A 27,497-nucleotide genomic window follows, 5' to 3' on the forward strand; every position below is an offset into this window, starting at 1 on the left:
CCGGCGAGGACCGGGCGGCCCCGGGTGTGCGGAGCGCGGCAGCCGCACTTCCGGCAGGAGCGCCGGCACTTCCGGCTCGCTGCAGGGCTGGAGAGCGGCCCGCCTGCGGCTCTGCGCTGGTCTCGCGGAGCCACGTCCCGGAAGCTGCGGCCGGAGGTCGCGGGTGTTTCCAAGAAGGACGCCCCTTAGGGTCTTGCGGGTGGGCGGTGTGCCTCTTCCGCCAGGCGCGTCCTTGCGAACCCGGAACTTTCGGAGACACACGGCTGGTGGATCTGCTCCTTCCACCTGGGAAACAGAGTTTTGTTCCTGGTTTCTCCCCTTTAGAGTTGAATTCTGTACCTATTTTACACAGAAGAAAAGACCAGATTATTAGCACTATTCAACATTTGCAGATAAACCAAACACCAGAGCGCTCTCGGTTTAAGTAAATTTTAAATAGGAAAAATAATTAAAATCAGATAAGATAGGAATATTAGAATTCACTTTGCAGATACGGGGTTTTTAGGGTCTTTAGAGAATCCGTTCATAATTCTAGTTTCTCTTCAGATTGTATAAATCTTTCGCCTTTTTCCTAGAGAATCTGTTCAAGTATTAAAGGTCTCAGGGCGACTCCTTTGGAAAACTTTGCTTTATCATTTCTTTAGATGATTCTCTTCTCTGTAAATAACCTTTGATTATGTATTACACAATTTTAGATGCTAATAATTTATACTAAAATAATATTTATCATTTTCCATTGTTATTCCTAGTGCTTTAAAACTGAAATTTGTGACAGGAATAATGGTTTGTATCTGGTTATTAAAATATTTGATTTGGGTAGTCAGATGAGTAAAATTTTCCCTACTGTGTTTTTATACATACTACAAGCAAATACTACTAATATAATTAAAAGTATGAGGACTGTACAGATAACTTCATACAATGCTTGAAGGTATACTGCAGACAAGCATATATTCTGAGTTATTACTTTTGTACCGCAGTTTTGAATTTTACCATTTTTCAAATTATTGGCGTAGAGACACGATTGTTTTACACTGATACAAAGTTCAAGTTTATCCTGAGCTATTAGTTTCTAATTGTGGAAACAAATACCGGCTTCGCTGATTCTAGTCTTTTCCCTAGTCAGTTGTCACAGCTCTGAAATCATGTTTTACCTCCGCTCAGTCAGCATTCTCCTTCATGTCCTTTTTGATGCTTTCTGATCTTCGGTGTGCAGTTGGATGATGTCTCCAGGAGTTAGGAAAAGGGTGGTCAGGTGAATATTTTTCTCTTCCTAGTTGGGTGATGGCCTAGGTAAATCGTTTGACAGTTGTGTGCCTCAGTTTGCTTATCTGCAGAACAATAACAGGGTTATTAATTTTTGTTCTGGCTCAAAGGGTAGTTTGGAATTGTAATTCCTATAGTAAAGCTAGGCAGAGTATGACTATTTCTCACGTGTTTAAACCCGGTTCTGTCTCAAGGATGTATTCTCAGGTAGATTTTCACAACTATTTACTTATTAAATGAAAATAATTTCAAACCAGGCTGTTCCAAAGAAGGCCTACTGGGAATGAGCCAAAGGAAGAAATCCCAATATAAGAAGATACCTTTCAATAGACCTCTAGATCAGCATATGGACATCTCAAGTTAATTTTTGTCTTTTTTGTATGTTTATGTGTATGGTGCTGGCATTAACTCAGGGTGTCAAGCATGCTAAATTTTTGCTGTACCATCCAGCTACATCCCCAGCCCTAGATATTTTATTGACTAAAACAATACCTCAAGATCATCAAGCTTGATGCATAATTATTAGCTGTGATGTGAAGGTAAGTCCATAGGCCTATAACGACTTTTCTTGCATCTGTTGCTTTGTTTGTGGTACAGTGTATGGTTTTTTGGGAATAAAATTAAACAGCTATAATTACACATTTACCAGAATGTGCTGCTGGCATATCTCCTGGATGAGATAAATGGGAGTGGGCAGATAGATTTGCAGTTCCTATTTATACAAATTAGGTAAAGGCTTGGGGCGGTGTAAAAACAATTAATCCTTGGGTCTGAGGGTGTAGCCTAGTGATAGAGCGTACAGGAGACATTAGGTTCTATTCCCAGCACCACAAGAAAAACAAAAAAAAAATCCCAGGCAAAATACTGTGCAGTCAAGCAGATCAGATTAAGTACCAAACTTTTCTGTGGAGTCTTTGGTTTAGGAGGAGGGATTCTTAAAGCTCTTGGAGATAGGAGACAATTCCTGGGAGATTTTTTTACAGTTCCTTGTCATTAACACTTCAGCCTGTAATAAACTGGGGCATTTAAACAGGATAATTCCTGTGGTCCATGCATATGATATAGTATAATAGGAAGCTAAAGAGAGATGTTCTTTTAAAAGTAGGCTTCTCAGAAATAGATTCTTGCTGCATATTTTTGCATAGGGCATTTGAAACATTTGGTGTGTAGGAAACAATACCAGTTTGCTAGAATATGTGGAATCACGCAGCTTAATTCATAATTTGCATCTTTCCAATATTTCTGGGGTATTTCTTTCAGCTGTTTATTTTCTTCCTATTTGCCTTAGGGTGCAAAGCAATCAAAACTTCGAAAAACTTCCACCACAATACTCACCCGCTACCTGAATTCCTGTTCACATAATCTGCCTTTTCTTTCATTACTGTGAATGTGATTTCATCAAAGGTCAACCCTTGTATATGTGAACTAAAGCCTATCCTCTTTGCCTTCTTAAATTTATTGATGCATAGTTCTCTAGTATTCTTTCTGTTTCATCAACTTTTGTTTTAATTATCTTTTTATTGGCAAACAAAGATATTGTTATTTCTTAATCTTTTGACATCAGTTTTCCACAAGGTTATGACATCATTTCTCTCCTTATTTCTTTTGTATTCACCTATTTTTTCTCCTTTTCTTGCCTTCTTTTGGTCTAAGTGACCATCTTTGATGTTCCATTTTTATGTCTACTAACTGGCTTATCTGTACATTTATTTTTTTTTGTGATTGCTCTAGGGTTTATTATTATGTATATTTAACTTGATATTATGACACTCCACTACAGTCTAAGGTATTTATAAATATAGTACATACTTTCATTTGTTCCTTCCTATACTTTGAGTTATTGTTGTCTTACTTTTTACTGATATGCATGTTATAAACCCTATGGCATTATTATCATTTTAGCTTTAATGAACAATTGTAAAGAAATTTTAAAATGGAAAAAATTACTTTTCTGTTTACTCAAATGTTTTCTTCTGTTGGTGTTCTTTATCCTTTTTGTATATCTCAAGCTTCTGTTATTATTTTCTTTTTCCTTAATAAACTTCCACTAGCATTTATTATAGTACATATCTTTTGGTAATGAATTCTCTCAGCTTTTCTTTGTCAAAAAAATCTTAATTTTACCTTTTGTTTTGAAAGTTCTTTCACTAAGTATATAAATATAAATTGGCAGTTTCTCTCAGCATTTTAAAGAGGTCACTTTATTATTTTTTGTGTCTGAGATTTTCCTGAGTACATATGCTATAATGTTTTCTTCTCTCTGCCTTTTTTTCTTTCTGAGACAAGGTCAGGCTGGCTTTAAACTCACTATATAGCCCAGGCTAGCCTTGAACTCATGGTGATACTCCTGCCTCAGCCTCCTGAGCGCTGAGATTACAGGTGTACACCACCAGGCCTGGGCTTTCTCTGCATATAATGTCTACTTTCCTGGTTGCTTTTAAGGTATCCTCTTCATCAGTAATTTTTATCAGTCTAGTAATATTGTGTCTTGGCCTGGCTTTCTTATGCTTCTTGGATTGTGTTAAATTTATGTTTTGTCTAACTTAGGAAATTTTTGTCACCCTCCGCCATCTTGTTCTTTTTCAACTGAGTGATATTGCCCCATTTCTGTGGTTTTCCTACTTACTTGCATGTGAAATCTTTTTTTCTTGGATACTGGACAAACTGGTTTTATGCTGTTGAATTCTGGATGTTTTTCTACTTTTGTCTTTACTTTTAGTTTTGAGGAGTTTTTTTAGAGGCATGGTCTTATTATGTAGTTCAAGATGGCCTTGAACTCATGGGGATCCTCCTCCTTCAGCCTCTCAAGTGCTGATACTGCGGGTGTGCACCACCCTGCCCAGCTTATACTTTAAATAGTATTGGCATTGATCTGTATGGCAATTAAATTACTTGTGAATCAGTTTATTTCTTTAAGAATTATTTTTAATCTGCTTTAGGGAAAGCCTTATTACCCTTAACTCTAAGATTACTCTAGCCTTGCTACCAAAGCATTACTCTTCTGGGTTCCCTGCTGAAAGCCTCATGTATTCTGTAAGCATTCTTGACAACCTGAGTACTTCCCAGTTCTGTGTAATCTTTAGGACTAGTTTGGTTTATAGCTTGCTCATAATCGGTTTTTCTCTAAAAGTTGTTCTTTGCCTGCTCTGATGGTGTTTCAGTGTGTGTTTTTTCCACATACAGTACCTCTGTCATCTTCAATACTCTGTCACAAATTTTAAATGCTTAAGTTTCTATGAACTCTGACCTGTGTTGGTTCAGCTCAGGCTGTTTGAGTTTCCTCTCTTTGTGCCATGGTTCAGAAACTAGGTTGAAAAACAAGAGACATTCTAGTACTGATTTCTTTCCCTTTCCTCAGGTTCAGAGGTAGCAGAGCAATAATAATCCACTCCTTGAGAAAATTTCAGGAAAAATGAAATTTTAAAAATTACAAATTTAATTTCTTATAAGGGATGACTCACTACTATTTGTAACATTTCTCCCAAGTGGCTAATAAAGTTCATTGCAGGTACTTATCTGTTTATAAAAATAGAAAAGAAATTGAAAGGAAAACAATTTTAGAACTTTGAAGTATGTATACACTGAAATATATTTTACTCTGATTATAATAGTTTATCACAGTACTAATTTATGTCCTGCCATTTTAAAGTCTCAGAAGGAAAGGCCATATATGGTTTTTCTTTAATCATTTCCTGACTTTAAGAGCAGAAAATGGACAGTAGAACTAATGAAGATAAGTTTTACTAAAGAAAGGTTACGATGCATTTAGTAAAAATAACGGAGTTACTACCAAATACGGTAGGCTGTGTCCTGAACCGTGAATGTAAAAAGCTCACAGGTCACAAAGAGAAAAGAGTCAAAGATATGACTTTTAATTCTTTTTGGAAAAGTGAAAATTAGAAAAACAAATGTTGAGACCTCAAACATAAGTAGAAATGTTAAGGATCAGCAGAATTCTGAGTCAGAAGAAGAAAGGGGTGACACCTGAGTATATGTTATTACTTTTGCTTTCCATGTTGCATAACACAGAGATGGGAAGAATTATAAACTTATCAGAGCTCTATAATATATTGGATATCTCTAAGCCCTTGGCTTTAAAATATTGTTAATCACTCTAAATTTAAGTTCTAATGTGAGCTAGCTGCTAAAGAAGAGCTCCTTCTTGGCCTTCTTGAAAGACTAGATATGACCAAGAAATCTGGCATGTTATATATGAATAAAATGTCAGAGAGAGTTCAGAATAACTTGAATTCATAAATAATTTTCTCAAAGTTGATATTTTACAGTAGACTTCAGTAGTATCCTTAAAGTAAATATTTCTATTAGAGCGTATAAATTATAGGGGTATTTACTGATACTATATTTTAGTTTATAAATTGTCAAGTTTTTTAATGACATAGACATGGCTTTTATTAATTGAAAAAAATGCTAATATTTTTGTTTTGGTCAAAGTCAAAAATAAAATTCATTTATAGTTTATACTTTTAATTTTAGGAACAAAAGTCAAGAAATGCCACATTCCACAAACAAAGAACTTATATTTGCCATCATGGTGGGAACTGCTGGTATCAGCTTGCTGGTTCTGTGGTATCAAAGGGTTCGTAAACCAAGGACAGCAATGAGTTTGCCAAAATTTTTTTCTCTGGGTAATACATTTGATTCAACAACTTTGCAAGATAAAACACATAATGGCCAAGGAACACCAGCAATCTTTCAGAGAAGGCAACTTCAGATACTGGAGAAGTTAAATGAATTGCTGACAAATATGGAAGAACTCAAAGAGGAAATCAGATTTCTTAAAGAAACTATTCCAAAACTAGAGGAATATATACAAGATGAACTTGGAGGGAAGATAACGGTTCATAGGGTAAGTCCTCAGCACAGAGCCAGAAAAAGAAGAGCAACTGCGGTTCAAAGTTCAGCAACAAGTAATAGTTCAGAGGAAGCAGAAAGTGAAGGAGGGTAAGTTTCTTTAAGATATGTTCCCATCTAATTGACTATTTATTGCGTTATTGCTATCGTGTAGGTCTTCTCATTATGTATTTCCAGTCGCATATTTTGATACTAACAAGACATGAAAAGGAATGACTAGTACTACTTTTTTAAGAGTGGGAAATTTTACTGGGGCATAGAAATAGCTGATGAAAGACAGGAAGAGTGCTGAATGGGTTGTGAATGAGCCCCCTTCTCTGAGAAAGTTTTATGGAGCAAAATCACAGATGTATACATCGTGGGTCAAAAGTATAATGAACCAATAAGAGTATATGTAGAGCTGTTTGTCTAATATTGATCCAATAGTTGCAAAGGCATATAGATGACATCATTAACCTTGGTTAATAATCTATAGTCTCTAGTCTTAGTAGTCTTAGTTTAAGTAGACTTAGTCTTAGTGGGTGAGAGAAGATGGGCCACCTCTAATGAGATAATGGTTTATTTATACAGGAAATCTCAAAAGGGTGGTCCCAGTGATCTCAAGCTTCCATTTATCCCTTAGGGAAGTGTGGTCATTGTGACTTTAATCTTCTTTAGATGTTCCTCAGCCACAGTTTCCATATATCCTCGTCTTCCCCACTGACTCCCTCGAGGGCCTAGTGCTGTGTGACTCCCTATAATATTTCTACCTAACTTAACTATCTATAATATCCTCCCCTCTGAAGAGGTATCCCTAACTGCAGTTAGGGGCAAAGGGGGTCTTGTTTTCATCTAGCTGCTTTGAGCTGAGAAGGGTTGGTGTAGCAAAGTCCGTAATCAGGGACCTTCTCTAGAGAGCTAATCTACTGGGGTTTTGAATAGAAGTCATGTTGTATCTTAGCAGTTATGAATGCCCTTCACAAGGTTGATCTAATGGATTCTGGTAAAAGGAATCTGGCACATTTGTCGTTGATTCCATCTGTATGATCACTTGGAATTTGGCAGCCTCTAGGCAAGAATAAACATATTTCCCAAGAAATTAAAGCATGTGTAATAAAGGCATGAGCACTAGATTGGAAAGGCAGGGAAAGAGCCATGTCCAGACTCTGCTCTTAAGGGACTGGAATAGGGATTGGAACCACCAGTCTCATAGACCCCTCTACTGATACAGGTTATCTAAGCCTGATATTTCTTCTTATAAATCCCTCTAGTTTTAGCTGTAATAAGATAGAGAGTTTGGTGGTTTTGAAGGACAATATTAGCCAAGGAATTTAAAGACTTGTTGAGGTTTTGTTTGTTTGTTTGTTTTTGTTTTATTTTGGGTGGGGGGGTACAGAGAATTGAACTCAGAACCTTGCACTTGCTAGGCAGGCCCTTGAGCCTCTGAGCTATATCCCCAGGCTGACTTGTTCAGTTTTTATAGCTTCTACCATAGTTTTTAAGCCTCACTGAACCATAATAGTGGTCAGCTGCCAGTATAGCTGGAAATTGCAGAAGGGGTGGGCAGTTGGAGTCTCTTTTTATATCTAGCTTTTATTACTATGGTATTGTTTTCATACATCTTTTGGGTATACTTTTCTACTGAGTATTTAAGACAGGTTAAAGCAGCAGCATCAGTGTTAGTCAAAACTAACTTCTTGCCACCTGCAAGGTCAGTTAGATCTCCTCAGACATTACTTTTGGAACCATGGACTTAGCTTCTCAGCTGCTCTGTGAGTGTCAGCTGTCAGGATGAATCATGGTCTTGCTTGACCATGTTGCTTTCTGTGAAAACATGGGAGACTTTTCCCTCTTTGGTGACCCTCTCTTTGGCACACTGCACATTTATTGATTCCTGCCTTCTGGGGTCCAACAATCTCCCTGCTCAGGAGATTGGGTGATTCAGCAAAGCTGTAGGATCCTATAGAAAAGATTCTCTCATGTCCTGGGTTCTCATTGACCTTAGAGGGTCTTGGCCAAAATATTGGCTGTCTTCTTAGCTGAGTTAACTTTCTAGTTTTGATCTACAAACTTTAGTTGTTGAACACCCAGAAGTTACCTCAATATTGCAGTGGGTGCAGTGAGCTTAGCTATTATAATTTCATCTCAATATTAAGCACTTTGAAATATAAAGTATAGTCAGAGGACTATTATTTCTTACCAGTCATGGTTGTTTGTTTTAAAAGTTGAATCCCTGTGGAATGTTAATAGACAATAATTATAAAGTTTTACAGAGAAAACTTGAGTCGAGCTGCACATGATATTTTAGCATGATAATCATATTATTTTTGAAACACATTTAAATGTCTTAGTATAGAATAGCCTTTTTACTCAATCATCTCCATCTAGCATACAAAGAAGCTCTCACCTAATTTGTTATTCTTCAATAAGACGTCATTGAAGAAGTGTATGATATTGTCCGGACTGCTCAGTGCCTGAGCAGCTCTAAGTGTAGTGACACGTATATAACATAAATATCATATAAACTTTTTCAAAAAACTACCATTTGACTGGTGGTCTCATGCTTGCTTGACATGTACCTCTTATCACAAGTAGCTAGAGCACAAGAGGAAGGCAGATATCTGAGTCTAAAAGAAAAGGTTATCACTTAAGACAATCCTACTTTTATATCTTAGAAAACCTATACACCCAGATGCCATGAGTATATTCAGTGCACCATGAAATTAACAATAATGATTGTCACAACTATACAGAATCTTCATCTCTTAATTTAGTTTTGTGTCAAGAGCACATTTTAATAAGAAAACCTTTTTGTTACATTTTTACCAAAAATCAAACTCAGGACCTTGCACTTGCCAGGCAGGCACTTGTACCACTGAACTATGTCCCCAGCCCAAGAAAACCTTATTGTTTTATACACAGAAAACTTCACCTTTTGATAATAATGAGTATAAACCTATTATAATGATATATTTAGCAATATTTATTGGGGTGTATCTCCATAAGGGTATGGAAATTATTGGGGTCCCTTAGTGAATAAAGACTGGAATAAACTTTTCTCCCTATATGATATCATTCAGATCAAAATCTGTAGCAGTTGCTTTCCCATATCACTGGAGGATATAAAAACCTGGGGTAAGAATGGTTAAGTGAAAGAATGAATCAGTAGGTCAAGGGTTTGGAAAGATGCTGGTGAGAGAGATAATCTTAAGGAAAGATTTGTGCAGCTGTTATGTGTGTCATTGCCCTTATCCATGTATTTTTTTCGCCCTTTAATTTGTTGTCTGACTCCTTGAACATAGTGAAGTAAAAATACAAATTCCATAGTCACAGCTTTTCAAAAAGGTGAGCCACAGAATAATTTTATTCTAAATTGAGGTCATTAGATTCTAGAGTCTGCTGTCATCACATTCTGTGTTATTGTCATGTTAATTCCACATGCAGCTTAAATATTCAGTCCTCTGGCCTGTTCCACATACACAGGGCATTTTATGATGTAAGGATCATGGCCTAGAAGGGAGGGGAAGACTACTTTGGATAAAACTCAGTACAGAAAAATGCCTAAGGTGGCCCTTTGAAAACAAAACAAAAAGCCAGCATGATGGTACATGCCAATAACCTCAACACTGTGGAAGCTGAGGCATGAGGATCACAAGTCTGAACCCAGCTTAAATAGCTTAGTGATTTAGCAAAACCCTATCTCAAAAGAAAAAAATTTAAAAAGGGTTGGGAATATAGCTCTGTATAAAGACCCTAGGTTCAATCCCCAGTACTACAAAAAAATAAAGAAAATATTTCATATATTTCATGGTGCATGTGCTAAAAAATTGCAGATATTCCTAAACCAGACTTTAATGCTTCCTTTATTTTCCCCAAAGTAAGTGAATATCTGATAGATTTAGTTGAAACATTCTCCTCAGGTTCTGTTTCACTCATAGTTAATATTTTAAAGTGCAGTTAGTCAACAAGATATGTTTATTTCGCTTAACTTCTTTAAATACAATAGTTCAGTAGTCCCAAACAGATGTTGTGACTTACATTCTTCGAAACAAGAAGTTCTGTTTTTCTTTCTGGGGATCCTGTAGTTCTGCAGTCCTTTTAGTGCTTCCCTTTATCCTTCCGCCTGCTTCCTTGAGTCTTTCAATTTCTCTCGCTAACTGTTTATAGTGTGGGCAGGCACCTGTAGATAGAGGTAATCTTCTACATACATGTGCAGTCTTTTGGGGGCATCTGTGTGGCCATCACTTTTTTTGTTTGTTTGTTTGTTTTCCGGTACCGGGAATGGAACTCATGACCTTGCACTTGCCAGGCAGGCACTGTGCCGCTGAGCTAAATCCCCAGCCCCTTGTGTGGCCATCACCTTCAGTTACCCTATTTTCTTATTCCCTCTTGTTTCTACATTGGTAAGGTAGATACATTTGCTCAGGAGACTTGGCTGGTCTCCACCCTGCTTCATATTTTTTTTCTCACTTGACCCTTTTTTCGCCCTAGCTGCTGCAAAAAGGACAAGAGCTCTCAGTCAAATTGTTTTGAAGACCAAGTTGCTTTAGACCCGCAGCATGATGGAGTCTCATCTATTTCACAGACAAATATATCTCTTAGTCTTAAACCACCTTGTCCTTCTGCAACATACGCAATCAGGTCACCCAAAAGAAGTAGAAAATTATCTTTTCCCTCAAGTCCACCTACTAGTTCATATTTCTCTGGAAGAAGTCAACCTTTATTTTTTAGACTTCAGAAAAGCAAGTCTTTCCTTTGTTGGTGTTAAAGCAGAGCTTTGTTAAAGTTAGCTACAGAGCTAACTTTGATTCTCAAGAAGACACAAGCATCAGTGATTTCAAATCTTGTTCAGATTATTTTGATGATTTTAGACCCAGAAGATGCTTTTCTTCCTGTAAACTTAAGTGTAGTTGCCTGTAACAGGAGTGCCACTTTTTTTGAATCTCAGCCAAATCATCAAGATATATTTAATCTAAGTGAAATGGAAATTTTTCTAAAAGCCCGAGCTATATCCCATCAATGAATGAACCTACCTCAGGCATCATTGAAGAGGAAAGCTTTGCTCTCTTGTCTCAAGATGAAGACAAACCTTCACCTACCAAAATTCCTAAAATAAGGTCAGCTCAGACGTTCCTCCTTCTTAGAAGGGCAGTTTAAATCAGAACTTTTCCCACCAAGCACACTGAAAAAGCTGTAGAAATCACTGCTCACTTCTCTTGGAAGTCCCCTCTCCTCACTAAACTTCACTGCATTTTTGGAAAAAGATTCCTAGATTGAAGTTTAAATTTAATTGCTGTAAATTTGCAAGTTATTTACTGATATTATTGAAATATGTACATTAAAGATGATTTCACCTGTTTCAGGCCTTTTTCAGATTACTGCTTAGAAAATGGCTAGTCTCAAATGTCTGAGTACAGTATTGTAATACTTTTGTGGTCTGAGAATAACAGCCATCATTGATGTATATGTCATTTAAATGTAATAATTGATTAAAATGCTTTCTTTTATCCTACTGTAATCATTAGAGGTACCATTCCTACATAATTTATGCAGCTATATTGATCAATTGAAACATTTTCATTTACATCAGCCTTGCTAGCTATATTTCTTATGCCAGACATCCTGTTGGCATGTTTTATTAAAACAAGAAAAAAATGAGTACTATAATAGAAATACATAGAACATTTAGAAACTATATATTTTAATTAAGTAAATTTAATACACATTCCTACATGTACAAATCTGGGGACTCAAAGAATATTGAATTGAAATCAGAATTTTTAAATGTGTATATTCATCTCCCAAAATTCTATTTTTAAGTTTGAGTATATTTTAGATTTTTTTCATTGGGCAAAACTTACTTGTCAAAATAACTGAGTGGAGTATGAACATAAGCAATTAAAAATACTTAAATTAGAATACAGTTAGAGTTTGTAGAAGGAAATTTGCCTTATTTTGAATTTATTATAGCAAAATGCTGCCACAATCTATATCATTCATAGAAGATGTTATTTTTACATTTATAATTTTCTGTTCCTTTGGCAAGTATTTTTAAAAGTTTGTTTAGTCTTAATTTTTTTTTTGGTTGTGATGAGATACACATAACAAAATTTACTGTTATCACTTTTCAGTGTATTATTCAGTGCCATTAAGTGTACTTACATTATTGTATAACCAGCACCATTCTCCATCTCTGTAAGTCTTTTCATCATACCAAACTGAAACTCTGCACCCATTAAAAAGCTGTCTGTCCCCCAAGTCCTTGTCAACCATCATTCAACTTCCTGTGATTTTGACTAGTCTAAGTCACTTATTTCACTTGGCATAATGTCTTCTAGGCTAATTCATATTGTAGCATAGGTCAGTATGTCTTTTTTAAAGGCAGGTTAATATCCCGTTGTGTATATGTACTACATTTTACCTATCCAGTCAGAGATTAGTGGACAATTTGGGTTGCTTCCATGTTTGAGCTATTATGAATAATGCTGCTATGAACATGTATGTGCAAATACCTCTGTGAGGTCTTACTTTCACTTCGTTGGGGTCTATATCCAGAATGGAATTGTTGGATCACATGGTAATTCTACTTTTAACTTTTTGAGGAACCATTATATTGTTTTCTGTAGTAGCTGCACCCTATTGTATTCCTACCATGTGTGTATAAGGATTCTAATTTCTAATTTACTAACATTTTTTGCTATAATATCATCCTCGTGGGTATTAGATGATATCTTATTTTGGTTTTTATGTGCATATCCCTAATAATTAATGATGCTGATCATCTTCTAATGTGATTTTTGTCCGTTTGTATATCTTCTTTGGAGAGAAGTCTATTCAAGTCCTTTACCCAGTTTAAAAATCAATTTTTTTTTTGTTTGTGTGTTGAGGTTATATGTTCTGGATATTAATCCCTTATGAAAGGTATGACTTAAAAATATTTTCTCCCAGTGTGTGGGTTGCCTTTTTACACTGTCAGTTGTGTTCTTTTTTTTTTTTTTTTTTTTTTACGGTAGCAGGGATTGAACTCATGACCTTGAGCTTGCCAGGCAGGCGCTTATGCCACTGAGCTATATCCCTAGCCCTAGTTGTGTTCTTTAATGGATAAAATTTCATATTTTGATATTTTCTAGTTTATCTGTTCTTTTCTTTGATTGCCTTTGCTGTTGGTGTCATATCCAAAAAATCATTGCTAAATCCTGTGTCATGAAGTTTTTGCTCTATGTTTTGTTGTAAGAATTGTATAGTTTTATATTTTACATTTAGGTCTTTGATATATTTTGAATTAGATTTGAGGCCTGATGTTATGTAAGGATCTAATTTCATTCTTCTGCATATATATACCGAGTTATCCCAACACTATTAATGATGCTGTCCTTTTTCCATTAAATGGCCTTGGCATCCTTGTCCAAAATCATTTGACCATATGTATATAGACTTACTTCTGGGCTATGTTCTAGTCCGTTGGTTTGTATGATTTTCTTTGTGCCACCACCACACTGTTTTGATTATTGTAGCTTTGTGGTAAGTTTTGACATAAGAAAGGGTGAGAGATCTCCAACGGTGTTCTTCTTTTCTGACATTTTTTTGGCTAATCATATTTTATTGAAATCCTAAATGAATTTCCAGATAAAATTTTCTATCTCTATAAAAAGTTACTGGAATATTAAGAAAATTTATTGAATATGTAGATCACTTTGGGTAATGTTGACATCTTAACAATATTAAATCTTCAAGTCTATGAAGAGTGGGATATCTTTCTATTTCTGTCTTTAAATTCTTTCAATAATATTTTGGTTTTCAGTGTTCAAATATTTCAACTCTAAATTTATTTTATTATTTTAATAATATTATGAATGGAATTATTTTTATAATTTCCTTTTTATAAAACTCATTTTTGCTTGTTGATTTTGTATACTGCAACTTTGCTAAATTTGTTTACTAATACTTAAAGTTTTGTGTTTGCAATCTTTTTTCCCTTCATGTAAGATTTTATTGTCTGTGAAGGATAGTTTTTGCTCTTTCTTTCCAATTTGCATGCCTTTTATTTCCTCATCCTGCCTCATTGCTCTGCTTAAGACCTTGATTTGTTAATATAGTATATTGTATTGGTTGGTTCTCGTAGGTTGAGCCATCCTGCATTCTCAGAATATATCCTGTTTGGTCATGGTTTATAGTACATTTAATGTCCTATTGACTTCTGCTTGCTAGTACTTGCAAATTTTTTACATACTTATCGGGAATACTGGCCAGTAGTTTTCTTCTGTTGCAATGTCTTTGCCTGACTTTGATGTCATGATAACGGTGATCTCATAAAATGAGTTTGGAATTGTTTCCTCTTTAATTGTTTTGAAGGACTTCTTCAGTTGTTAAGGGAAACTACTATTATTTTTTTCTATAAATGTTTGATAGAATTTGACATAGAATACACCTAGTCCTGCACTTTCCTTTTTTGAGAGGTTTGTGATTATTGATTCCATGTCCTTACCAGTTATAGATTGGTTCATATTTTTTGTTTCTTCCTGATTTAGTACAAAATTTGTGTTTTTTAATCTGTCCATTTATTCTAGGTTATCTAATTTATTGAAATACAACTCATAATTCTTTTTATTTCCATAAAATCAACATTAATGTCCCCTCTTTTGTTTCTGATTATAATTGAGTTTACTCTTTTTTCCTTAGTCAGCCTACCTAAAAGTTCATCAATTTTGTTGATCTTTCTTAAGAACAAGTTCTTGGCCAGGTGTGGTGCATGTCTGTAATCCCAGTGCTCCAGAGGCTGAGGTGGGAGGATCACCAGGAGTTTGAGGCCAGCTCGGGCTACATAGTGAGCCCAAGGCCAGCCTGAACTACACAGTGAGACTCTGTCTCAAAAAAAGAACAAATTCTTCACTTTGTTGTTTTTCTAATTTTTAAAATGTTTATTTCTGTTCTAATTGCTATGATTTTTTTCTTTTTGCCATGTTTGAGGTTCTTTTTTTTTTTCCTTTGTGTAGTTTCCTAATGTATAAATTTAGGTTGTTGATTTGGGACCTTCCTTTTTATTGTAAAAATTTATAGCTATAAATTTCCTCTTATCTCTGCTTCTGCTGTAAATTTATGCATATTGTTTTTATTTACATTTGACTAAAGATATTCTCTGATTTCCCTTTTGATTTGTTCTTTAGCCTATTTGTCGTTTAAGACTGTTATTTTTTTTTCACATATTTGTGAATTTTCCAGAGGTTTTTTTCCAGGTTGGCTTCAGTTCATTTTGAATTCATTAGGACTTATTTTATGGTCTAATACATGATCCATCCTGGAGAATGTCCCACGTGCGTTCCAGAGAAATGTATATTTTGCTATTGTTGGGAAACAGCCTGTGTATATCTGTTAGGCCCCATAGGATTATAATACTCTTTACATCCTCTATTTCTTTATTGATCTTCTGTCTGGTTGTTCTATCCATTATTGATATTGGGACATTTAAACCTTCTACTGTAATTGTGTTGCTATATCTTCCTTCAGTTCTATCAATTTCTCATTCATATACAGTGGATCCTTGATTTACAAACTTAATTCGTTCACAAGGGTTGGTTGTAACTCAAACTGGTTATAAGTCAAGACTATTTGTCCCATAAAGAGTAATGGAAATACCCATAATGTGTTCCACACCACCCAAAGCACCCCTTAACTAATCTTTTCATAGTAAAAAGAGTTGTATAATCTGTATTTACCAGAAACACCAATAATTTTTCTAACATATTCACCAAAAAGTTATAAAATGTGCCTAGTTTACCAGAAACAATAATTTCATACAGTACTCACCATTTAAGTTGACATCTTTGGCTTGCAGGAGGGGAGGATGAGAGGGAAGATGGTTATTGTTGGAAAAGAGAGTCCCCTTCCATAAGAACACCAGGAATCTGGTTCTTGGGTATCCTTTCTGTCCTTGGGAGAGTCTGTAGCCCACTAGGATCTGCTTCTGGTTCACTAGATCTCAACTTTTTCAAACTAAAAACTGGCCTAAGGTTGTCTGTTTCTGTCTTTTCTTTAACACGCTTCTATAGTATGACATGACATTTTTCTTAAGTGAATGTAATGACTGGCATTTTCTCTGTGTGAGTGGGTCTTCTCTACAAATGTTTGTAGCTCTGTCCATTTTTTCAGGATTTCCTTTATTTCAGAAGAACTTTGCTGCACTGATTGGTGATACTCTCCCTCTTCTTCTGAAAGCTCCTCAACTGCCATTCATTCTCTGTTGCTCAGACAGAAATTGCACAAGGTCCTTTGTACACAGTTCTTCTGAGTGTTCCTCCACCAGTTCCTCAACATTGTCACTGTCTACCTGCGAGCCTGGGGCTCTGCTATAGTGGCAGTGTCATCAACCACAGGGTCAAGTGAAGGTTCAGGCTCTTCTACACAGCCTTCAGAGTCTCTCTCTTGTATAATTTTAGGCCACACTTTCTTACAGGCAGATCTTAGTGTCCTAGAGGGAATTTGAAACAATAGCTACTCGTCCTAGTCTTGGTAGAATGGCTCTCTGAAGAACAGCCTCACTCATCAACTTAGCATGAAAGGTTAAAGTCTTAAATATTTTGGGGGTATGCATTTTTTTCTCATCTTGTATGTGTATGTGCTTGCACATTTTTCCCACTCCCCCCACTCCCTCCTCATACACAGTCCTGTTTTCAGATACCTTAATTTCCCTAAGAGTCTCACCCCTGCATCTTTTTGAACAGTTACATATTCTGTTGTATTCCTCTGTCCATCATTTGTTAGACCTCCATACTCAGGTGTCTGTAGTTGCCCTGTTGCTTGCATGTACCACAACACCCATTACCTCTCTCAGCAGCCTCCGACATACCCAAACTATCCTTCTGTTTCCTTCAGGGCTGTGAGTCAAGCAAAACAGAAACCAGTTTTCAAGAAGCACCTACGCATTTCATATTGCAAACAAGTTCTACACTTTTCTTTGTGTTCTGAGCAAGGAGGCAGGCATCCAGCAGTTTTCTCCTAGCCATGCCACACCAAAGAAGTGGTGTGGTAAGTGTGAGGAAAGCACCATGACATTTCCAACCATTTTAAATGTGTCATATTTATTGGACATTTGTTTGGTTGTTGTAAATCCTTGGCTAGTTTCTGGATCTCCCATGAAGCTATTTCAGTCAGTCTGCTTTTGTTCCCTTTGCATTTTAGAGGAGGAACTGAGCATCTTCCCATGTAAATCACTACTAGTAAACTTCTGTAAACAGAAAACTTTATTTTTACAGTAAATAATGTCATTGGCTTTTTAAGCAATTCAACAATACCTTCAGAGATGGTGCCATTGCTATGGAAGCAAGTAGTTGACAATATAGAATTGGATAGGGAACATGCTACAATTCTTACTAAATTAGCCAAAAATAGGACCAGAAAAGTACATGGGAGATAAATTTTATAATAAATTTGACATTATAAAGTGAACTTTCCCAACCTGATAAAAGGGTATTGGAAAAATTATAGGTTTGTAGTTGCCTTGCTCAGATAACCTATGAAATATCTTTTTTGAGTGGGTAGAGGGTAGTCAAGTCTAATCTTTAATTCAAAGTTAATAGATATAATTACATTTTCACTTATATTTGGATGTGCCCCATTTTTTGAAATTGGTGTTCAGAACTTTCTCATAATTTTATGAGAAATGTCCATTTATAAATAAAAATCTGTGTCCAAAGTAGGAAGGCAGTATTCTCACACTGAAGTGTTTTTAATGTGAGGAAGAGTCTAGCCCAATTCATCTCTTTTGTTTTGTGGGGGCAGTTTGCTTATTACTCTGCATTACCATAGAGACCTAATTTCTATAGCTTCATGCTTATACCGTAGATATGCTATGTGTTCTTCAAAATTGTTTTGACTCTTTATGTACTTGTTCTTTCATATTAATTATGGTGTCAGGTAAGCTCCATAGAAAAATCTCATTGAGATTTTGCTAAGAATGTATTTATGTATTTATGTATCTATTTGTACTGAAATCAAACTCAGGACCTTTCACTTGCCAGGCAAGCACTGTGCCACTGGCTTAAATCCCTGGCCCTAGAATTGTTTGAAAAGTATAGATTAATTTGGGGTCATATCAAATTGGTTTATTTTTTATTTATTTATTTTTTGGTGGTGGTGGGGTACTGGGAATCAAACTCAGGACCTCACACTTGCCAGGCAAGCACTGTGCCACTGAATCTGAAATTGTTTTAATGATAAAATTTCCTGTGCATAGATATCTTTTTCTACTTACTAAAATATTTTTTAATATTTCCGATGATATTTTGTAATTTTTCTCTAGAAAGATCATAAAAACTCTTTCGGAATTTTTTCCATAGGTTATATTATAATTTTCCTACTGTTATAAATCCTATATTATTTAAAATCACATTTTCTAACTTGCTTTGTGGAGTTTAGAAGCACAGTTGATTTTCAAGAATTGATCATAAATCTTCATTGATTACCTACCTGTTAAGTGTAAAATATATTAGTTTTTAGTGTATATCCTGAATCAGGTTTCAAACTCCCTTGTACTTCTTATTTAAGTGTGTTTTTGTTGTTGTTGGGTTTTTCTTTGTTTGGCTTGAAGCTAAATAGGAGTTTATTGACAAAAAAGTTTTTTGATGACTACTGACATGGCTATATAGTTTTCTTATCTGCTATGCTAGAGAAATTTTCTATCATTGTGCTTACAATTCGCAGAATAAATCCAATATGATTATGATGTATTCTTTTATATTTGTTGCAGTTCTTGGTGGATATTTTATTGAGAATATTTATAGTTACCTTTATGTGTGACATTAACCGTTAATTTTTACTTCTTATAATACCCATGTTTGGCTTTGATAATCAGCTAAATTACCTTTATAAAATAAACTGAGAGGTGTTCCCTCTTTATCAGTTTCATTGAAAAATTCAAATAAGTCAAATTGGGGAGGGAGAAAGAGTAGACATATAATTCTGATTTGATTTATTTAGTGGACTATTTATAGGACTATTTAGGTATTCTATCTATTTATAGGACTATTTAGGTATTTATTCTTATAAAGATTAACAGCTTTATTAAATATTATTTATGTACTATAAAGTTCACCCTCATAAAGTACGGTTTGGTGATTTTCATTTATTCACAGAGTTGCATTTTTAAATTCGTTGTCTTTATTATCAAATTGTAAGAGTTCTTTATTATATATAGTCTCTTATGAGATATTGATTTGTATTTTTTCCCACTGGGTGGATTATCCATGTTCTTAATGGATTTTTGGAGCACAAAAGTTTTTCATATTTATAGAATTTATTTTTTCCTTTGTCACTTGTGCCTGTGTCATTAAGAATATCTAAGACAACTTTTACCTAATCCAAGTTCAGAAGTAATAATTCTTACATTTTTTTCTAAGAGATAAAATAAATTTTAGCTCTCACATTTAGGTTTTGATACATTTTAAATTTTGATACAAGAATTCAACTTCATTCTTCTGCATGTGTATATTGATTTGTCCCAGAGCTACTTATTGAAGGTTTTGTTCCCTCCACTGAATTGTCTTAGAATTCTTGTCAAAATAAATTGGCCATAAATATAAAAATTTATATCTGGACCCTCAATAGATCCTTAATGTCTATTCTACTTTTTTTCTATAAAAATTGTATTGATTTATTGAAAGGAACAGTTAATGCTTAACTTTTTTTTTCTTGACCAATTTTGCATGCTTATATCTGGTAATCTGAACAACTAATTTGAAGACAACAATAGGCAATATAACAACCATTGTTGAATTCCTACCATCTTGTTTAGTGAAGCTGTATACCATTTCTAATGTTTTTTATTACTTTTTCTTCTATTTAACTGTTTGATCAATCTTGCATTCTTATATCTGGTAATCTGAGCACCTTCGTTGAAGATAACAATATGTAATGTAATAACCACTGTTAATTCCTATTATCTTGTTTTGAAATCTTGAATCATTTTTATTGTTTTTGTGTTGTTTTGTTTTTGTTTTTGTTGTTATTTTGTTATTTTTTTAAAATTTTCTTTAAAATAAAAAAGAAAATGGTCCACTATTTTTTTTCTGTGAAAATTTTGACCTCTTTGGGTCCCTTGTATTCCACATGAGTTTTGTTGTTGTTTGTTTGGTTTGGTTTGTTGTTTGGTTTGGTTTGGTTTGGTTTAATTTGCTTTGGCTTTTGGTTCGGTTCAGTTCAGTTCAGTTCGGTTCAGTTTGGTTTTTTGAGACTGCGTCTTGCTAGATTATTGAGCCCAGCTTTGAACTCAATATGTAGTGCAGGCTGGTCTCAAACTCACAGCCATCCTCCTCAGCCTCCTGAATGCCAGAATTTTAAGTATGCAGCAGCACATCCAGCTCTACATGAATTTTAAGAACAATTTTTTCAGTTTCTAGGGGGAAAAAGCTGGAATTTTAATAAGAATTGCTTTGACTCTATAGATAAATTTAGAAGTATTGCCATCCTAACATAACCAACTGTTCTAATCCATGAACATGAGATTTCTTATCATTTATTTAGACTTACTAGAGCTTTCTTAATTTCAACATTGTTTTAAATTGAATCTTGCACTTCTTTGTTAAATGTATTTATAACAGTTATATTCCTTTAAACGATATCACAAATGAAATTATTTTATTCATTTCATCTTTGAATTGTTCCTCATAATATAGCTCTTGATCTGCACAGTGATCTTGTATCCTACAGCCTTTCTGAGCTTGTCTATTCTGATAGGTATTTTGTGTGTGTGTGTGTGTTTTCCTTAGAATTTTTGCATACAAGATGATGTCAACTTGAGTAGAGCTACCATTCTGTTTTCTTTTTAGTCTGGGCATTGTACCAATACAACACTGACTTTTATTATTGTTCTTAATAGTAGGTCCCAATAAATGTGGAGATAAGTCTTTTCTCCTTGCTTTCTTTCCTCAAAAATGCTTTGACTATTCTGGACTCTATTTCCATATAACTTTTAGGTTCATCTCATTAACTTCCTTTAAAATTCCTATTATGCTTATAAATTGGATTGTATTGAATCTGTATATTACTGTGGAGATAATGTGCATATTTGACATTTGGTCTTCGTAGCTATGTATGTGATATACTTCTTCATGAATTCAGATCATTTTACAATGGAATATTTTCTTTAATGATGCTTTCTTGGACTTTATTTTAACTGGTGATATATTTTATTTCTTTATTCTTAAGAAATAAAGCTTTCTTATGTTAACCTTGTATCTAGCCTATTTGCTAAATTCAACTGTTAATATCATGATTTGTAAATTCTTTTGTGTTATTTATGTAAATAGGCATGTCATCTACAGTAATGTTACATTTTAATAAACAAGGATATGAAATAGGAAGTAAGCTATATAGATATACAGGGAAGAATACACCAGTGAGAAAGAAACAGCAAATACAGACTCTTACAGTAGGAAAGTAACTGATGTTTTCAAGGAATATCAAGGGGTTCAGAGTTCCTGGAACGCTTTGAGCAAGCAGGAAAGTGGTAGGAAATGAAGTCAAAGATATTGGAGTAGATTATGTATGACCTTGTAGATTACTGCCAGAGCTTAAGTTTTTGCTTTGATTTGGACATCTGTGGAAGGTCCTATCATTCTTTAATCAAATAAGTGACATAAATTGATTCAGATTTTTGAAAGATTCCTCTAGATACTGTGTTGAGAATAGACTGTTAAAGTCCGAATCTAAACCAAGAAGACATGATGGTGGACATTGCAGTACTGTAATTTGGATGAGGTCTTGATGGTTTAGACGAGGGAAGTGTAAGGGAGAGGTGATAAAAATAACTGTATTCTGTGTATATTTTGAAAATAGAAGTGACAAGATTTGGTAACAAACTGAATGTTACTTAGAAGAAAAAAAAGAAAAGTAAAGGATAATTTCAAGTCTTTTGGTATAAGCAAGTGGAAAAATAGACTTTTTATTAATAATGTTTTTGAAGAAGTTGATACTAGTCTCATATAGTGTATTCTTTACAAGGCCTTTGAAATTTATTTTGAGTCTTAGTGCTTGAAAGTAATTGCATTGTCGCAAGAACTCAATTTTATCTTTCTTTATATCTAATGGAGACTGCAGGTTATGTGACTGGCTGCACTGGCTGCTTAGAAATTAAGAACTACATTTGTGTCCCCTGTTACAAGGCTATAGATATAAAATATGTGTATTTTATTTACCTCATTTGGGTTTTTTGCTTTATATTTTCTCACTCTTCCTGACTTATTCTCTTATATGTAGCATATCTTTTTATACCTCTTTAAAATCTTGTTTAGAACAGGCAGTATTTTAATAAATATAAACTGTATTGTATAACATAAAAATTAGTATGAAGTATAGTATTAATTTTTAAAAATTAAATACATGTATGTAAATAAGTGCACACCTATTTTTGAGTACCAGTGAGTCCCTATAACTCTGGGTCATCAGTGAATATGTTCTTTGTGGCAGGTGCTGTTGTGAACCCTTGATACATCAGTTAGTGGACTCTACCATTAGGGACCATGCATTCTAGTAGAGCAGACGCTAACAGAATAACAGCACATGTAGTAGGTTAGTCATTTAGATAGCATACTAAAAGACATGGTATGAGGAAAAAGTCAAGCATGGTAAGGGAGACTGCAGGTGAAGGGAGTGTGGGGGTCACAGCATTAAACAGAGGTGTCTCAGTGGATCAGACTGAGAAAATGGCATTGGTGCAGGGACTTTAAGGAGGTGAGGCTGTGGGTTATATGGCTAACAGAAGAGCATTTCATCAGAAAAACAAGTAAAGGTCCTCAGGTAAGAGTGTGTTTAGTAGGCTTAGGGAACAGGTTTGAGTCCAGACTAGCAATGAATGAATGAGCAAAGTGAGAAATGAGATCGGGAAGGTATTAGGGTTGGAGAGCAAATTGCATAAGCAGTGGTGACAAACCTGTGGCACGTGTGCCTCCATGAGCCATTGGTATCATTTAAAGCTCTAAAAGGTTTGCCATCGCTGGCGTATTTGTAGACTGTCTTCTGTGTGACAGGCAGTCAGCACCATGGCAGTTTCAAGCATAAAAGTGGCATAATTTCACTGACATTCTAAAAGGCTCACTGTACCCACTATGCATAGCTTTCAAAGGAGCTGATAATTATTTCTGCAATTTTAGGTATATTACAGCTAACACTGACACAGAAGAACAGAGTTTCTCAGTGCCTAAGGCATTTAACACGCATGTAGAGGAATTAACGTTAGATATCCTTCTTCAGAAGGCAGATCACTTACGCATGACTGAGTCTGGCAAAATGGAGGGTTTTGAACTACTGTGTGACCACGAAGAGAAGGTAAGAACTGTGTGACAATAGCATGTTTATGTAGTTTATTTACTTAATCTACTGTCCCATTTACATTAGGACCATACTGATAGCATCATGTTTACATAACCTAGGTAACTGATGTGAAATTTTTCTGAAAAGTGGCTAAAACCTTTAAAAAGTAAATATAAGAGTTAATTAGACTCACCTAAGGTAATAAAAATAGGAACCAGACCTATAACCTCATGGATTTACTTTTATCTAATTTTTCTACTTACTTTGTATATTTAAGATTTATTTTGTAACTGATAACAAATAAGACATTAGGCCAAGGCATATAGTGCATCTTCTCAGGGGAACAAAATTTTTTAAAAATTTCTTCATTATTATCACTATAATAGCTGTCAGTATGTGAGCTATTTCTACCAGTGGTCATTTTGCAGTGTTTAATGTTGGGCCTGAATTGAAAAACTCTTTCCTGTCACCACCACCATTAAAAATGGGGATGGGGGATTTACAATATACCAAGAAGAAATAACCTCTTTCTTTCCCATGAACAATTTAAATTGTTTGAGAACTTAGCCACACCAAATGTGTTGCCTACACCGTAAGTATCCTGAGCTGATCAATACATACCACATAAATGTACCAAAGCAGCACATGGTACCCCGTAAAGATACACAATTATTGCCTGCTGATAAAATTTTTTAGAACTTTAAAAGTCTCCACCCAAATTTTTAAAAGCATAGTGGAAGACAATTATAGTCTGGATAGGTAACTGACTTAATCTAATGTGTAATTCTATCTTTTTAGTTTAGAGATGAAATAGAATTTGTGTGGCGGTTTGCTCGGGCTTATGGAGACATGTTTGAGCTTTCTACAAATACACAGGAGAAGAAACATTATGCTAATATTGGTAAGTATTTTGTCAAGATAGATCATTCTCAAGTGACAATTCCAGTAAACTGTTACTGGAGTTTTAGGTTGAAAGGCCAGCTCAGGGAGTCTCCACAGACCAGATTCTATCCCAAAATGCCAGTTAGAGAGACAAGACAAACAGTGGTAAAGGACAGAAAAAGAGCTTTAATCAACATTTCCATAACAGGGAGGACATGTAAACAGGTTCAAGGTCTGTCTTTGAGGGACTAACAAACTTTGAGATTTTATAGAAAATGTGAGCAAAAGCAAAGGTTGGGGGTTTGCATGGCTCAGGGATTTGCATAGCTGGCAGGGTAGGTGTCTTAGTTACAGTACTTGCTCATTACTGGGACAAAATGCCTGACACCCATAAGTTGAAGGAGGATAAGTTTATTTAGCTCACAGTTCGTAGAGGTTTAAGTCCATAGTTGGCCGGATCTAAGGCAGGGCAGAATGGCAGAGAAGAAACAGTTCATGACATGATAGGCAGGAGGTAAAGAAACAGCAAGCCTTCCTTTCCCTTTTTATTCCACTAAAGCTACAAACCTGTTGGTTGGTGCCATACACACCTAGGGTGAGCCTTCCCATTATCTGTACCCATAATTATGCTAAGCTAATCAGTAGACTAATCCAGTTATTGTAGACCCAAAATCCAGTATCACATACCCATGATACAGCCACCTCTCAAAAGCCCCAACTATGAGCGCATGAGGCTTTGGGGGACATCTAGATATAAGCTATAACAGTAGGAAATCCTGGTCAGGCCATAGTCTGGTTGAGCATTATCTCGGGACTGGTTCTAGGAGCAGGCTTTGGGGAGAAGTCCTTTTGACTTGAAGGGAGGGGACACTCCATTCTCATGAGATGATTGCTCTTATTTGGGGGCCAGCTTCATTTCTGTCATGATGGGACCTATGCATGATGCTCTGCTTTTTCTAGAATCTTAGGTTACTGAAAATTTAGAACACAATGACTGGAGACTTAGGTGATATTCCAGGGATTCAGAAACAGGATATTATAAAAGTCAACAACTGAATGTCCCTGCAGATCTTGAAAACACTTTGCTCTTATCTTGGTGCGCTAGTGTTGAATAAAGATGAGATATGTAAGAGAAAATCTGGGCCGATCAACCTGTATTAACAGTTTTAGAGAGATACTCCTTAAGTGATTACCTGTGTAAGTGCAGAGCTGAGCAGAGATTAAGTTTTAAGATACTGACGGAGACAGATATAAACAGGAAGGTGGAGATGCCAAGCTCCATCCTAGTTTTAGTTACCTGTTGGACATGGGAAGGCCTGGCCTCTAAGCCTGTTAGCCTAAATCCCCCACTGCCTAGTCGGTTCCTTGGTCTGGAAAGAATTAGGATGCTGGCCAACCTGGCTTTTCAGGTTTTCCGGTCAGCTGGTAAACTATTGCAAGAGAAGGGAACAAAACGAGAATTGAGTTCCTAAAATGCCCGGTCACATCCAGAGTTCTAGTTAAAAAAACCTTTGCCTTTTTCTTCTAATTGTCTATGTGTGGCATTTCTTTTGCCCCTGTAACAGCACATTTGCCGTTGGTTATACTTCTATCCTGAGTGTTTAAGACCTAATAGGTAAGCCCTATGTGGAGAAAAAATTAGCCTTTTTTCTTTCTACTGTTAGGATCAGTGTGTGCTCTTGATAGGTTAGTTTTGGTGCCTTGTTAGTAGCTTTTTGGTTTCTTTAGTGTTTTTCCCATTACACATTATATCGTCTGCCAGGATAGGTTTGCATCATGCTGACTTTCCTTGGGAGTGTTGGCGATATGCCCCTTTCCAATTACCCTCCTCTTTGTAGAATATGAACTGCTTAGCTCCTACTCTCTGGGGTCTCCACAGTCCCCCTGATTTGGAGATTAGGTGACTCATGAGTGTTTCAAGGCCCTTTTTTAGGGACCCTATTATCCCCTGGGTCCTGGCTGACCTTGGAGTGTTAGGGCCCAAATTTTGTGTATCCTCTTAGCCCTTTTATCCTCCTTGCTTTCAGCCTCCCCATCTTGGTTATTAGACATCAAAAAGGCCATTTCTTCCAATACTGAAGTGGGAGTAGTGAGTTTTCGTTTTCTCTATGGTTAAAGTTATCTTGGGACTTTTGGACCAATTTACTTTGATAAGTTTTGAATTAAGTTTTCCCCAATGCTATTTTTAGAACTGAATTTGTTAGAGGATTGTCTGCTGACTAAAGCAAGAGTCCATGCTGGGGGATATTTTGGGTCAGAATGTGATTATATGGATGCCTTCTCCAAGCAGCACCAATGGGCTGGATATTTCCTTTTTATGTGTATTGGAAAGCTACAAGCACCAAAGGGTATAAAGTAGCTCAGGTGTATGGTGTATGGTGGCCACTCCCTTATGTGTACCTCCCGGAAGAGCTGAGTTCTTCCTAACCCAAGAACAGGGTATGTTTTTCCGAGGTGGTTCCCTGTGATACATCATAAGGCAGTTCCCTGATACCTCCATTAAGACCCTAGTCATTTAGGGGCACCTAGAGGGAGCATCCATCTCGTTTCTTCAGGTCTGGAGACCTTACTTTAGCTAAGTGTCCATTAGGACCATTGCTGTGAGCTATCAGATTTATTTTTAGTCTGTATCAATTCAATCAGCATAAACAAACAAAAACCCCACATAAAACAATTATATTAAATCGACAGTATCAGAAACACAGATTAACAGTCAAGCTGTAGGAACACATAAAGCAGTTACATTAAATGAGAGTGTACTTTTAGGTACATAGGCCATGCTATATTATAATAATAAATCATCTTTTTTCTTAGTCAAAAGTTTATAATTATAGTCAGCCAGAACTCTCCCTAGGGGGTTTCCTGACAGTACAGACTTTAATATTTCCCATTGTGACACAAACTACAGTAGAGATCTCACAAATACCCTGACTCCCTAACATACTTTGTAATTCTTCATACCGTATTTTTTAACCATAGTTCCTGCAGAATTTCAAGTTTCTTTGTCAAAAATAAATGGCCTAATTCTAGAATAGACCCAAAGAGCCCCCACCACAAAGAAATAAGAAAGAACAAGGTCCAGTGTACACTATCAGAAATGACTTCCAGGGGTTTTAATCTAAAGGCTGGTAAATTTCAAGGCTCATTTTTCTGCTTCACCAAACAGTTTCAGAAGCAGCCAGTACTGGTCTGATTTT

At 35.6% G+C, this 27,497-nt stretch overlaps 1 protein-coding gene across 4 annotated transcripts in view; it reads left to right on the forward strand.

Moving 5' to 3' along the window:
• Positions 1–27,497, forward strand: part of Rmdn2 (regulator of microtubule dynamics 2) — a 65,865-nt gene that overhangs the window by 687 nt on the left and 37,681 nt on the right. For 2 of the 4 annotated variants that reach the window (XM_005390880.2, XM_013517543.1), the window contains 3 exons: positions 5,761–6,228; positions 23,259–23,433; positions 24,217–24,319. In XM_005390880.2, the coding sequence (XP_005390937.1) occupies positions 5,777–6,228; positions 23,259–23,433; positions 24,217–24,319 (730 nt within the window). In that variant the 5' untranslated portion in view covers positions 5,761–5,776. Of the gene's footprint in view, positions 1–60; positions 1,806–5,760; positions 6,229–23,258; positions 23,434–24,216; positions 24,320–27,497 lie in introns of those variants that run through there. The other 2 variants (XM_013517544.1, XM_005390877.2) reach the window with 2 other exon arrangements.

Source organism: Chinchilla lanigera, unplaced genomic scaffold, assembly GCF_000276665.1.
Source record: "Chinchilla lanigera isolate Chin_1 unplaced genomic scaffold, ChiLan1.0 scaffold00040, whole genome shotgun sequence".
Taxonomy (NCBI): Eukaryota; Metazoa; Chordata; class Mammalia; order Rodentia; family Chinchillidae; genus Chinchilla; species Chinchilla lanigera.